This window comes from Podarcis vaucheri, assembly GCF_965113315.1.
Source record: "Podarcis vaucheri genome assembly, chromosome: 3".
Lineage (NCBI taxonomy): Eukaryota > Metazoa > Chordata > Lepidosauria > Squamata > Lacertidae > Podarcis > Podarcis vaucheri.
This window is the reverse complement of record NC_138761.1, coordinates 101,474,474-101,490,220: the sequence shown is the minus strand read 5'-3', so window position 1 is coordinate 101,490,220 and position 15,747 is coordinate 101,474,474. Positions and strand designations below refer to the sequence as shown.

The window sequence follows — 15,747 nt, the reverse complement described above, 5'->3', positions numbered from 1 at the left end:
TTTCCCCCAGCCTTGTTCCTCAAAGTAAAAAACTTATAGTATGATCTGCCTCACAGGACCAAGAAAAACTCTGGTGTTTGTGTGTTAATCAGGAAAATAGCCCAGGCAAACAGGATCAAACAACTCTTCCTCCAGCTAATTCACAGGCTAATCCTTCTTTCCATGACTGCTTTGATCTTAAAAAAGCAGAAGATTTGATCAATAAACTCCCAGCGTCTCATCTAGCTTGGCCTAATTATGATCAACTTCCTTAGTTACAAAACCTGGCATAACTACTGAAATAAACAAATATTCTTGTCCCCCCCCAACCCCCATCATTGGGCCTTTCAAGAACTTACCCACAGAAAACCATGCTCTACAGCGAGAGAATCTGGATCAGTTTCCTCCCCCGAGTATGGTTCAGGATTGTAAGCAGCACATTCCACCTTAAAACACATTAAAAATTTGTTAGTCAAGTCACCTAGTCTTCTTAGTGTCAAAATAAGTCTGAAATTTGGTGGCAGCAGCACATCAATGCAATGGGCTTCTTGCAGAGCAGTAAAACAATACATTTTATTTGTATGTGACATGGTCCATTTAGCATGCAAGATACTTGAACCTAATAATAATAATAATAATAATAATAATAATAATAATAATTTATTTATATCCCGCCCTCCCCAGCCGAAGCCGGGCTCAGGGCGGCTAACAAAAAAATAATACAACATTCTAAAATAACCTGCAAGAATAAGCAGACGTGGCTTAAAATGAGCTGGGGTGCATTCAGACATGGAGATTATCGTGTTCCTTTTTCTGATTATAATGCCACTGCTTCTATCTCAGATGCTAATCTTCCTTTTACACTGTGTTGCCTGCTGCATTATGGAACTGTGGCCTTTTCATTGATATACCACCATGTCACACTTAAATTTTAAATGGTTGGGTAAGAACTGCATGCTCGAATAACACCTGAAATTTCATCATGGGAAGTTACAATGTGAACTTTCTGTGACCTTTTAGGTTTATAGGGTTGCAAACATATTTATTTCTGAAAGCAAATAACATGGAAATGAGAGCTAAACTTCCACTAGATTCCACTAGTTTTCCAGAATCAGCTTTTATGTCATATGAAAGATAATATAAAGCATGGAAATGTCATGAAAACAGCATAAAGTGCTGTCTAAAAACAGCCTTGGATTTCTTCAAAGTGTGGTCCATATTTCTTCTGTTTCATATCTATTTGTCAGGTGCCTATAAAATAGTTACAGACAGGAGCAGCGTACACAGAAGAGTAAATGAGTGAGAATTAAAGAGGCATAAGCTCTTGGCATATAAACTCTATAACATTAGGTAGGCTCAAAAATGGAACATGTCACATGGTAATTCAACTGAGCTATTTTCACTTCACCTCAGTGAGAAACATGTTAGCCCATGCCCATAAAAGCAAAAGGTAGGTCATGCCTATGGATGCTTCAGTCAACATATTATCTCCTTAGCAAACAAAGATGACTCACCTTAAACTCCTGTTGTTTGGCCATCATCACAGGCATGTGCTTCACAAGCAGTGGATGCTTCTCTTTTTTTATCTGATTCCCATCATCATCTATGCAGAACCAGCCTAGCAGATTCTCCTCAGCTATAATGGCAAAACAAGATTGGGGGGGGTAATCAACACCTTTTTATTTAGTAAACTAGTCCTGTATGTAAAGCTTATCTAAAACCAATGTCTATGGACAAGGTGATAAAAAAACCTATCAGGGTTTGTTTGTTTTTAAAAAAATGATTTACACATACTGACAGACAGGGGGTCCCGAACACTGAAATAAACATTGTAGCATGTCCCAGGTTGCATTGTTTCATTAGGGTGACACTAGTTATCCAAATGACAAAGGGTTTTTAATAGGGGTAGGGAAGCTGTAGCCTTCCAGAAATTACTGGTCAGGGCTGATTGGAGTGAAGGCCAACATGGCCAATGGGCAATGTCAGGGATGATGGGATTCATCACTCAACTCTGTCTGGAGGGAGCTACATGTCCCTCATCTCTTGGTTTAAAGGGTTAGCAAGGGTACAAGGAGATATTTTCAGAAACCTGTAAAGCCAGAGAGTCCAACCAGTAGGAGTTAAACGGGCAGAAATGATCAAATACAGAATGACAGGTTAGCCTTGTGTTAGTGAGGAAGCACGCACGATCACATATAGCATATAACTACCCCCACGCCATGGAAAATTAAAAAGAATTGGTGGATTGAATTACAAAAGTGTTGCAGTTCACTAGTATAATAATAATAATAATAATAATAATAATAATAATAATAATAATAATGCAATAGCTACTTTCCAGTCATCTTTAGCTTCATATGTGTATTTGGCTAAAATCTACAGCACCTCTGGGTTAATTTTGTAGTGCTTGACAAATTGAATGTGTTAAAATCATTAAAAAGGTAAAATACTTGGGCTGAAATACTGTGGTTCATGGCAAGATATCAAGGGCCTATCATATGTTTCAGATCTCTCCCTTCCTGAGGGTAGAAAGGTCCAGCCTCAGGAGGCAGATTCAGGCTTGTGAAGGCCTCAGTTACCATGGGAACCTCTGAAGCCCATGCCTTAACAAGATAGGCAGAGGCAAAGGGGAGCCACTCTTCTGTTCATCCACCATGTCCTCAGAAAGGGGGACAAACTACCCAAGACCTGGACCTGGCATGGCTTATTTTCCTTCTATTGGGAACAATTGGTGGAAATCATAAAATTCTGTGTGTGTGTTTGTGTGCATGCACATGTGGGGAGAGGGGCATATATATCTAGTTCAAAAGATACAAATTACCACCTTCTAGCAAATATTAATTTGGAAGTTAACCAGAAGCCAACATACATATACTATTTATTATACAGCTGCTTGGAGCATGCTAAAACTAAATCTTACCGAGAGCAAGTTTAGCCATTTGTAAATTATTGATCCAAGATTGTTTGATGGCAGGTGTGAATGTATTGAACACCGCTGTAAAGAAAGTAGGCCGTCCTGATCTGTTAGGGGGGAAAGAAAAAGAAAGCAACAACTAAGGGCTTCAACCCATTCTCTTGGTGGAAAGAAAACAAGGCTTTCTAGGTTATACGTGTCACATGAACTAAATTCTCACAGTTGAGTAACTTGAAATTTTATGTTGGACCTTTTCTCAACATTACCCCATTGCTCGCAGATTGGGAAAATCGGAATTAAATGGGTGGGAGAGGGGAGTGCAGGCTGCCATTCAGATGAGGACAAAGTCACATGGATGACATGAAGAACATGCACACATGGGATGCATCGAGTCCACTTTAACTGCCATGCGTGTACACAGCCATGGTCTCTCCCCTACCACCAGAACCTGCATTTCCTTCACAACCCAACTGCATCTTGCTTCTTCCATCACAACTCTGGAGCAGCCTTCAGAAGGAAGAGAACACTCTCCCTCTCCCACAGTGCCCGTTCTGGGTGGAGGCTCTACAACCTACAAGTCTGGGTGCTTGGCAGCAGCTACTGCTACCCTGCAACAACACCCTTGCAAACAGCGCTAGATCACTACTAACTTGTCCTGCTTTCCTGGAAGCTGAAGTTGAATCCTACAGCGGTCTGCAGCTCTGATTTCGTCTTCTTTTTTCAAAATAAGCTTTTGTAAACCTGAGGTCCAGTCATGTGCCACTGATTGATTTAAATTCTGACGGAAAGGGGAAAAGAAAAGAAGAAGAACACCAAGTTTATTTTTAGTTTATCCTTCTGTTTCTCTCTACCACTAGCACCCCTAGCTCAGCATGATAGACACTAGCAGCCTGAGCCACAATAAAAGCAGTAAGACTTAATGCCTAGTTAGTATGAATACCCCTAAGGAAAATATATTTGGAGGGAGCACAATTTGGAGCACGAAACTGTCTTAGGCAACCCTTTTCTGCCTTCAACTGCTCCAGCTCTCAAATGGAACTTTTCTGAAAAGACACACATATGGGGCTCTTAATTAATTATTTCCCCAATTAGTTATTTCTTGGGGAAATAAGTACATCTACAATGGAAGTACTTACATCCTAAGTACATCTACAATGGAAAAAATAATCCCCCCCCCCTCAAGTACCTAGGTAGCAAAAGCTGAGAGCAAAGCATTTAGGAGTTGGGTTCTCCAGAGAAAGAGTGACAACAAGGTGATTGAATCAGTATTGCCACCCACAATCCCTTGTACCGCACTGCAACTACACCTTCCATTTTAGAAGTGATTAGGGCAGACCTGAATGGGATGGCATCGACCTGGAACCATCATGTGTAATTTGTGTCTGAGGGGAGCTTTCACAAATACACAAAGTATAACAAACAGCCAAATGAAAAACCAAATAATTTTTTTAAGTGTCTTGGTTAAGTGCTTAAGTGGTGAGACAGTACAGTGTTTTGTATTAAAACAACTTAACTATCAATAACACCACCGACATGCACCGTCATTGAATGGCAATATTTCCTAAAAATAAATAAATTGCAACTTGCAGTTTGGTGTGCTTCCACATCAAACCAAAAGGTGAGAATATGCTGCAACTCAAACTTCAGAGAAGCGGAGTAAAACAAGATCAGTAAGGCATATAAAATCTGCTTACAACTCTGAAGTTAAACCATTTAATGGTAAACCAATTAATTAAGGGTATGAACAGAGTATATGTGCTTGGGCACACACTTTCAGATCAAAAACGTCTTTAGCTAACAGGAAAGCATATCTGAGAATCAACTCAATCTTTTATGAGTTATTATTACCTGGTAGTTTCCTTTAAGACTGCCTATTAGTTGACTGATTTGGCCAACTACATTCAAATCGTGTAATAGATTCTGCAAATCGTGGTAGAGTTGCCCTGGTCCCATATAAAGCTTGTCTGAAACACATTGAAAACATGCAGTATGAGTTGCCACAGCTAGCTTTATGGACAAAGACACAAGAACAGCATCCTTTATTTCAGCTACAAAGAAGAATGGTTTAGTTCATTCACGTTAACAAAATACAGACTTTCCTCTTACGCTGGAAATTCCCCTGCAAAACAGTCTGAGTTAAATTGGGTACCTTTTGTTTGTGATATTCTCCGCTGAAAATCAACAAGCATACTGATTAAACCACATTTGAAAATGAATGGATTAGTGGAAGAACCAGGCTACATGGATACTCACAGACAACAACCCTGCCAATTCTTAATGCATTAAAGTACCAGAAACATTAAAATGTGAGGAGAAACTGCGTAATTGCAAGAGACTTGCAGATTAAGTTCCCATCACATGCTGCTTTTTCAACTAAACGGTGACCTGTTTCTTTGGCATCTGCCTACTGCAAAAATAGTAAGCAAAACGCTGGGTTCACACAAAATATATAAAAATAAAATTATCATAACGTTTAACCAATAGATCAATTCACAGTATCTCAAAGTAGCCACAGAGCTGATGGCATTATCTAGCACATCCACCCTAACTTTTACCTTCCAGACTTTTTATTGTGCCTTCATGATGAATTACGCTCAGGATGGTGTTGGGGCAGTTATACACAATCTCACTTCTCATCCTGCTTCTGTCTGAAAAAGATGCAGGGCAGATATACGGCTTCATTTCCAACCAGTGCATGTCTTGCAACTTCCTGATGAAATCCTGGTAGCTTTATATACCACAAATGTTTGGTATGGTTTTTGTTGTGTAGGAGTGCTCTTCCAGGCAAGAATAATGCAGTAACATTGGACAAGTGTTTCAGAACAGCTAAAAGGGTAGAAAGAATGTGCGGAAGGTCCTGCATGACTGTTCCACCACTGTACTATTATTGTGTCAATGGCATGTTACAGAATCCACTCACAAAAAACCCACCAGGTTTGATGAGCTCAATTAATAATAATAATAATAATAATAATAATAATAATAATAATAATACATTTTATTTATATCCCGCCCTCCCCAGCCGAAGCCGGGCTCAGGGCGGCTAACAACAATAAAACAGTACAAAAGTACAGCACAAACAACACTCTAAAATCATTCATTATAAAATTAATTAATTCAAGCCACTGGCTTAATTAATTAATTAATTCTAGCTTCAAAAAGCTAGAAGTAGAAAAAGGAGGGAAGGAAGGCTTGACTCAAAAGTGTTAGAATTCCTGATCCATGCTTGCAGTCATGCTGTTGTTGTCTTTCACATGGGAAGAGCGGGAAGTGACGAAGACAGGATTTTTGTGTTACTGTGTTCCGTGAAGTGGGACTATTGTCCTTTGTTCTTTTTCTCTGTGCTGTCTGATGCTAGAGAGAGAGGGAGCCATGTTGCAGTGCTCTGTGTGTGTTTATATGTAAATAAAGTAGATTAGCCAAAATGCTGAGTTGCTGAGGTCTGTCATGCACATGCTGCGCAAACTCTGCGGATTCCTATATGTGCCGGTGTCGGTTGGCATCGGTTGCTGTGGTTTTCGGGCTGAAGAAAGCTTATGAAGCTCCTGAACAATCGCCCAGGAGGAAGGGAACATGCCAGTTGGGCATGTGTCTCTGCCAGAGTCCTACTCAAGTGTAGGCTGAACTCCTGACAAAAAGGTCTCACAGGTGCCCTGGCAGCTGCTCCTTTATGAAGACTCCTGAGGCAGGAGAGTGGAGCATGAGAAGTGGAAGCAGCTATCCCCCAAAAATGATATTGGCCTGGTTCACATGTCACATGAAACCACAGCTAAAAACAATACAGTGGACCCTCGGGTTACATACCGCTCTGGATACGTAATCTTTGGGTTGCGAAAGTGGCAAACCCAGAAGTGTATTCTTCTGGGTTTCGCCACTCACGCATGCGCACAAGCGCACTATTGTGTTGCACACGTGCGCAGAAGCAGCGCCGATGGTTACTGATTTCTTGGGGTGCACACAGACCCCCGAAATGAATTAAATTCATAACCAGGGGGTCCACTGTAGTTTAATGTGAACATGCAGCATGCTATAGTGCACATTTCTGAAATGTTCTCTCTCTGCACCTCACCTCCCCTGCTCCTGCTGCACTGCCAGGTAACAAGTCAACGAACAGGGTGGTGATACAATGACTACTGCAACTGACACAAGATAATATCACCAAGGCAACTCTCTGTAAACAAACAGCAAACGTCCATAAAAATGGCAAAAGTAGTTTCTTTCCCAAATAGGTTTTATCTGAAATAATAGCAAACACAGTAAATAGAGAGTTGACTTGTAATATATCAGTGGTTCAGTGCTCATTTCTTCTCTTTACAAAATAATTTTTTATCTTGAACAATTACAAATGCAGTAATAAAGAGTCCACTTGTGATATACCAGTGGTTCCGTGCTCGGACGTCGTTCCAGTAATCCAACGTTTCGTTGCTAAAGAGCTTAGTCATCGAGCTTTGTAGTTTGTCAAACTGAAAAACATCATCCTCTTTCTACGCTCCTCCCAATGGAAAAATGCAGATGGGGACAGGTATACCACTGCTTTAAGTCATTTACATACTGTCCTCTCATATATATTATTTACTACAAAGCTTGTTTACTAAGCTCTTTAGCTTATCTTGTGTCAATTGCAGGTAACAAGCCAGCAAAAACTGTTTTCAGGAAACGCACTGTAAAGCTCACAATGCAAAATCACACTGCCAAAGGATCAAACTCTGTAGCACCATCTGGTGCCACAACACATTTAAAACACTGTATTTTGACTGATGGGATGGAGCTGAGTCCCAGGTTTCTCCTGATGCCTGAACCCTGGCTTGTGGCTTGTTTCTCTCAGAACAAAACAGAAACCTTGGAGGAGGGAGAATAACGCCAGAAGTGAAAGTTCACTTCCTTTCCAATGTTCCAGTTCTGTCAAATAATAACACAGCCTTGTGTTTGCATGTGATGGGGAGGGGGTGAGAACACGGTTTTTCCAAAAAGGTGAGATTGTCGGAAAAATATTACCTTAAGTTTCCAGTGAGCAGCGGGGTGGTACTAGTGTCCCTTCTGCATGGAGAATTATGTGACAACACCTGTTTTATCCTTAAGACATTATCAGGCACTTGCTCTATTTAATAGCTGCACCTACATGTAATAGGAAAGGGACGCGTGTGGTGCTGTGGTCTAAACCACAAAGCTTAGGGCTTGCCGATCAGAAGGTCGGCAGTTTGAATCCCCGTGATGGAGTGAGCTCCTGTTGTTCAGTCCCAGCTCCTGCCCACCTAGCAGTTCGAAAGCACATCTAAGTGTGAGTAGATAAATAGGTACCACTCCAGCGGGAAGGTAAACGGCGTTTCCGTGTGCTGCTCTGGTTCACCAGAAGCGGCTTAGTCATGCTGGCCACATGACCTGGAAGCTGTCTGCGGACAAACGGTCAGGGGTACCTTTACCTTTACTTTACATGTAATAATTGCAAAAGCCGATAACTAAGCAACTTGGAAACAGAAGTACTAAAACCCTCTAAAGAAAGAATAATGCTTGAGGACCTAGGAGCATTTGATATCAGTAGATAGCACTTGACCTTTTGCCCAGATCTGACCACAGCCTTCCTGTGAATTAATCTGACCATTCAGTACACTCATGCGCCCAATGCAACAGACAACATAGGAAGAGAAGACTTTCCTGACATTATGCAGTATTCTTGAGATGAAACACAAAGTCAATTGTGTGCTTGAAGGTGATGTCAATCGTGAATAATGCTGTGAAGGATGGTAGGGCATGATGCGACAAGGCGGCTACAGTTCTTGCACGGGCAAGTGTGCATGTCTTGATTCTGCCTACTGAGCCATCTGCTTGTACTGTAATCAAGCAACAGAACAAAAACACGCAAGAACGAAGGGCTGCAAGGGTGAGGAATAGCTGTAAAAACCCAGATTAGGCCTACAGCTAATTTAGTACAATACAGAATTACTGTTGTGGGTGGTGGGGAAAGATGCAGCTGTTCTAAATCTGTGCGACAGAGAAGGAACAGCAGCTACAGCAACTATATGTTGCTATAAAATTTGGGCCCAAACTTTAAAGCCCAAATACAGATCTCGATTTTGCCTAAATGTGAGCAGCCAAATAGTGATGAAATGTCCAGATGAGAGGTTTGACATGTCCAGATGAGAGGTTCACAGCTGCTAAAAGAGGCAGCGGCTGAAACCCCACCACCCAAAATTATTTACAATCTGGAGATATGTCAACTTCATTGGCAGACAAGCACAGGTAACTTGCTCGGGGTGTTTCAAAAGAGGAGAAAGGAGGGACAAATTAGAGAAGGAAACGGTACCATATAGAGATATCACTCATCCCAAAGTGGAGGGGTGGAGAGAAAGATATATCTTCTTCTCCAGAGGGACATTGTAGATCAGAAGTTGGTAGGGAACTGGGGGCAACTGCGACACTGCATATTTTATTTGCATTGATTATTTATTTATTAAATCTCTACTTCTTGCAGAAGGCTGTTTGAGTGAACACTTGGAGAGGGACACACAAGGTTGTGTTTCCCTGAGAACCTGCCTCAAAACAAAATAAAGATGGAGGTGGAGAAGGGGGACTAAGGGAAAGAGCAGGAGAGAGAAGGAAACCAACTAACTTTACTGTACTCCAGAACAATTAAACAAAGTGAAGCCTTCGATCCTCTCTTAAAAGTTTTATTTGGGGAAGGAGGGGTTTTTCTGGATAATTTTTTAATTTCATTTTCATTCCAAGTGTCAAAAAATATTAATACAGTTATTACGAGTGTATATACAGATTTGTCAATTTGCATGCTTCTCTTCCTTCTCCTTCCCCAAATCAAGGCTTATATTGTACAATATCACAAATCAGCCAAACAAGAGGATAATTCCAGCTTTTCACCTTATCAAGTATCTTCAAATACACTTAAAAAAAAAACATTTTTAAAAAACAAAGCCTGGTGCTGTTTGTGAAAAAGGAACAAACAAAAAATCCACCAGAGGCTTAGCTAAATGAGAAAGAGAAAGCCTCAGTGGTGATTTAGATGTTGATCACCAAACTCCTGGCTCTACAGATTCATTATTAATGTCAAAGCCAATGATAAAGCAGCCAAGTTTTATTTATAGCTCCTGCTGCTCTACAAACTTCCTGCACATTTCTGTTATGTAAGCAAAGCTCTTTACATCTGTACCACCCCCAACAATAGTCATTTCACTTGTCGTTCACTTTGAGTTGGAACTAGCACGGTTGCCGTTTCCATGACTACCTCCAAAAGCTTCCCAATGCCGCCCCCCCCCCAAACACCCAAGACAACAGTTGAACAAACAAACTGGGTGCAGGAAGAAGAGAAGAACTGGAGTTTGCTTAGCACAGCGGTTCCAGATAAACCTATAAAGCAGATTTCACAATGCAAAGAGGTTCCAATTTGAACATATACATGGAATACATATAAAAAACAAGCCAGGCATCAGGGAGTATTAATTTACAGATGCCATAGTTCAGCTTTCCTCACATTAAATGCAGGCATGAGTTCTGGAAGTATTTTGGCTCAGCTCTTCATTTTAGAAGTAATTCGCTGGCGCAGAGGCTCTAAATACTTAAGGATGTTAATTCTATATTTCCCCCTCTCTCCAAAATGCCTCTTGAACGGTTTTTACTTACCTTCTGCAATTTCTTCTCCCCTGCTTTTGACATTTAACTTCTATTTTATCCCTGCAATGGTGAAGTATGTGGGGCTGCCCTTGAGGTCAGCCCAGAAGCTACAGCCAGAGCAAAATGCAGACACACTGGGGCAGACAGTTGCCACCATGTTATACAGCTGCTTAAAAAATTGCACTGGAAGCCATTTAGCTGTCAAGTTAAGTTCACTGTGTTGGTTTCTGGTGTACCAAGCCATATGCAGCTTGGCACCAGGATACTAAAAGGATCACCTCACAACTGTGCTTTACAGAAGAGTGTTTCCTGCAGATACAATCTTATCATGAGAACTGTTGTGTACAATATAATAATCATTTATTTGTACAGTAGCATTATGATATTGGCACTTTTATTTTAACCCCTTTCCTAATTAATCCTAGCATGGAATTTGCCTTTTACATGGCTGTTGCACAGTGCGTCGCCATCTCCACTATGACCCCAAGGTATTTTTACCTATCTCCTGTAATTTCTTCTCCCGCTCTCCTTTCACATTCAACTTGCACCTTATTTACCCACTCAAAAAACCCTGCCACTTTCCTGCTCAATCTTCACATTTACTTCTTCCTCCTGCAGCAAGTTCTGTCTATTATCCCTTCCCTTTCTATTCCCATTTTAAAGTATTTATTATTAGATATTTTATTTCACTTTCCAGCTCCATCTGGTATGCAGGCTGAGACCCTACCTGCCTGCAGACTGTCTTGCCAGAGTGGTGCATGCTATAGTTATCTCCCGCTTGGACTACTGCAATGGACTCTACATGGGGCTTCCTTTGAATGTGACTCGGAAACTGCAATTAATCCAGAATGCAGCAGCTAGACTGGTGGCTGGGAGTGGCCGCCGAGACCATATAACACTGGCCCCGGCTACTTTTACTCAGTATGCAAAACATTGGTCCAATAAAAGGCTATGGCAGAGCTAGGAAGTGGGCAGACAAGTGAGCAGGATGTGGCAATGAATCCCACCTGAAAATGGCCCAAGACCCCAGGTAAATCCCAGTCTACTGCTCTAGAAGCACTGCGGTACAACAAAAATATCAAACTGTTCCGAGGTCAGGAAAGAAGCAGCCATATGTTTGGTGGTAAAATCCTGGCATGCTTTAAGAAGGTCAGTTGGGTTGTATTAAGAAGCAAAGTGAAAGAAACCACTATAGCCCTTATTATAGGACTATGGTAGAGCTTCCATTAAAAAGAAGAAGGTTCCATCATACTATATATGCCTTAAATGTTTGATAATTGCCTGTCATCTCCGTAACACAAAGAAATCCAAAAATACACAGTGGAAAACCAATCCAAAATAAAATCTTAATCACAGCATCTGTCTGCATCATTGCCACAAATGATATTGGAAGTTTAAATAATTCAGAGCAGCGCACTTGCTATCTTTGCCACATCTCTGAGTGCATATATTATTCCTGAAGCGCAACCAAAACAGGAGTAATATGTTTTTGTTATTTCCATACAGAGAGCCTATTTCAGTTAAAAAGAGGAGACGTTTGAGTTAACAAGTTATTTTCCTTTCAGGAGAAGAGGATTTAAGACATTAAGCTCTTTTCACAGCTAGTTAGGACAGTATTAATGGTTCCTACAGATTTGTGTTTTAAAAATCAAGCCAAGCCAATTTTGTCACAATCATTCCTCTTGCTCTTCACAGGGATGTTGTCTAGCTCAGCTTTAAGTTCTACTCACTTTCTGCTGAAATCAAGCCAGCTACTTCTGAGCCCTAAGTGTGAAACCAATGTCATTAAAAGCTACTAAACCACCCCAGCCATAAGGATGATCCAAGGTGAAGCAATGAGGCTCTGCTAGGTAAACCTCTATAGAAACCAAATATTTGCTTTCTACTTGCTCGATAGACATTTACATATAATTTATAATCCTTGTAATAGAAACCAAACATGAGAGATAATAGAATAGAATAGAATGATCGATATGATACAATAATATAGGACCACATGAGCTTACCCTCAATTAACCCCATCTTCTGAAGGGCAGGACCCATGGTGATACCCGTGGTTGTACCAAAACTATGAAATTCCCACCCTTGGGATGCTCACTTTTCCAAAAAGTGTTTGGGATTTGGATGGCTATTATGTAACACACTTCCTCTGCTGATTGATTTTATTTAGTGCAAATGCCCTAAACTACAGTGCTCTAGTAACCATGTGACCAAGCCTAGCAAACGCCTTGTATGCCAACCAGTTTTGTACCACAAGCGAGGCTGATGCCACGGTACCACCTGAATGGAAGGGTATCTATAAATGCCTAGGCCAGGATCTTTAGGAAAATGTCATCGAAAGAGCTGCCTGGGGCTCAGAACACAAACTGCAAAGCACAGCAACAGGGTCAGTTGCAGCTGTATGAAGTAGTTCCTACAGCCTTCTGAAGCAGTGGGATTTCAAGTAAAGAAAGTTGTTATTATAGTAAGTCCGAGGATTGCTTCGGAAGCCAAAATTGCATATAGTCAAAACACATTGGGTTCAATGGTGGGTGAGATTGACAAAGTCTTTTTACCTGCATGCCCACACCCCTTTCCTGTTTTTAACTTTTTTCTTGCCAAGTGTGTAAAGCTGAATGTGCAGAAGTTAAATATGCATAAGTTGCTGTATTTAAAAACAACAAAAAATGTTATAAATAAAATGGTATCCAGCTGGCCTCTTATATAGCTTACAGCTTAATTTTTCATTCTTTATGTGATATTTACAGGAGGGATAAAGAAGTATTCAAAATCCTCAAAACACAGTTCTAACTAAAATCTATTATCTTGCCATATCACTTGATACAATTAACCAAAGGTAAAATGAAATGTAAAGCTGTAGAAGCCAGACAGTGTAAGGACGGTATTGCAACAACTTCTCTCCCTACAAAGAAATGATTTTGTAGGGTTGAGATTATTGAAGAGAAAATAGACAAATACTGTATGGGTGATTCAAGCCAAGGACACAAATCACCATCAATTAACAATTCACAGCAAGGTTGTTTGTTACATACTAAGGTTACTTTTATAAAACATATAAACACATTTTTTCCTGAGCTGTCTTAGACGAGGTAATCCTTAAGAACTTAATACTCTTAAATGCAATTAGAACAATTTCCTGTCTCCCATTCTCAGTTCAAGCTGGAGACGGTACAGAAAAGGACAAGTAAACGATGAAGCTGTTTACTTCCTTAAGAGTTAAGCCTAACAAGATGGCAAAAGTGGAGGAAAAATTCTCTTTCGTAGCAACAGATATTTAGGGTCAGCCAATGAAGCAGATCAGCAGCAAACTGGGGACTGATACAAAAGAAAGTAATTCTTCACACAGTCTTTAATTAACGTAAGAAACTGACTATCACATGATGGAATACCATCACCACAATTTCAAATAACTTTTTTAAAAGGATTAGATAAATCTGTGGAGGCAGACAGCCATTTATATAGACCTATGAGTGCCTTTTCAACTCCTTCATATCTGCTTGTTACCTTCCATTGGTGCCCGGTTAATCACAGCTGAAAACAATGTCTCACCAGAGTTCCAGGATCACATAGACCAGGCTTCCTCAACCTGGGCCCTCCAGATGTTTTTGGCCTACAACTCCCATGATCTCTAGCTAGCAGGACCAGTGGTCAGGGATGATGGGAATTGCAGTCTCAAAACATCTGGAAGGCCGAGTTTGAGGAAGCCTGACATAGACTTAAGTGTGAAGGTTCCCCTATCTCAGATACCCACACAAATGCATGGATGTTGTGGGCAGGAAAAGTCATGCAACACCAGGGCAGGGTCAACGGCATAACTTCCTTTCTATACATTTTGCACTTTCAATGTGAGCAATGCATGATGGGGGTTGAAAACCAAAGGGGTATCTGGTTTGATCCTCAATGTTCCTATGGAAACCAAAAGCTGTCCACATTAGTTAGTACTCATTTGTCAATAAACCTGGTCAACCTTTAAAGAACTGTGGCACAAGATGGGTTGAAGGATTGAAAGCCCTGTTGCGTGCCCAATAAGCATGGGATGCCTTTGCCCGGCTGCGCTGTGGCCCATAGATTGCAGCAAAATACTGGGCATGGTTTTGCGCAATATCTTCTATGCGTGATGGGCTCATGAGAAAAATCTGCCCCGTGATCCCTTGCTGAAAGGGGGAGAGGAAACCCTATATAAGGCTGCTTCCCCTGGAGCTCACGGACATTTTGCTTTGAGAGCTTCCTGCCCACCCACCCGCCCTTGGGTTAGAGCAATTTTGGGTCACGTTGACAGGGCTGGAAATGATTCCCCGCCCCTCTCAACCTGATAGGCACTTGGTTTTCCCTCAGTGAAAATATGGCTTTCCGTTGTTAGGCGGAAGAACATTGTTTTGTATGATGGCAGAAATGGCATTGGGCAGGATCAACATAGTATAGGGAGCCCCCATAAGGGGCCCAAGGGGAGGATTGACCACGGCAAACCTAAACGTGGGTTCAGTATCTGGTTGGAATCTGCACCCTGGTTCCCCAGTGAGACCTTGCTTGCTTGGCTTGCAAGGGTCAACACTGGCCGAGTCCCATAGTATATGTTTGGAGCGATCCAAACCCAGCTAATCCATTTCATCAACATGGGGCTTGTGGAATGATGAACTGATCCTGGGATCCAATGCCATGCCCACCCTTGCCCTGCCTGCTGCTGTCAATAAAAAATTGGCCTGATTTCATCCCATCACAAGGGACGCGGGTGGCGCTGTGGGTAAAGCCTCAGTGCCTAGGACTTGCCGATCGTATGGTCGGCGGTTCGAATCCCCGTGGCGGGGTGAGCTCCCGTCTTTTGGTCCCAGCTCCTGCCCACCTAGCAGTTCAAAAGCACCCTTAAGTGCAAATAGGTACTGCTTTATAGCGGGAAGGTAAACAGCGTTTCCGTGTGCTGCGCTGGTGCTGGCTCGCCAGAGCAGCTTCATCACGCTGGCCATGTGACCCGGAAGTGTCTCCAGACAGCGCTGGCCCCCGGCCTCTTAAGTGAGATGAGCGCACAACCCTAGAGTCGGACACGACTGGCCCGCACGGGCAGGCGTACCTTTACCTTTACCATCCCATCACAGTCTGGTTATTTTGCTGCTCTCATGGGTCACATAATTTGCCTGCCTAGGCAAATAAATGCTTGTTCTTTATTTCTTCCAGAATTAACAGAAACTAGTTCACTTTGTATAAGAAGGTTTGTTGTTTTTAAAAGAAAGATGTTGGCT

At 41.6% G+C, this 15,747-nt stretch overlaps 1 protein-coding gene across 6 annotated transcripts in view; it reads right to left on the bottom strand.

The window, feature by feature from the left end:
* The window catches only part of ARHGEF10 (Rho guanine nucleotide exchange factor 10), a 101,071-nt gene that overhangs the window by 34,644 nt on the left and 50,680 nt on the right, over positions 1 to 15,747 (bottom strand). For all 6 annotated transcript variants that reach the window (XM_082215403.1, XM_082215402.1, XM_082215406.1 and 3 more), the window contains 5 exons: positions 4,742 to 4,857; positions 3,544 to 3,671; positions 2,900 to 3,000; positions 1,494 to 1,615; positions 339 to 425 (listed from right to left, as the gene is read on the bottom strand). In XM_082215403.1, coding sequence (XP_082071529.1) covers positions 339 to 425; positions 1,494 to 1,615; positions 2,900 to 3,000; positions 3,544 to 3,671; positions 4,742 to 4,857 — 554 coding nt within the window. The remainder of the gene's footprint in view (positions 1 to 338; positions 426 to 1,493; positions 1,616 to 2,899; positions 3,001 to 3,543; positions 3,672 to 4,741; positions 4,858 to 15,747) is intronic.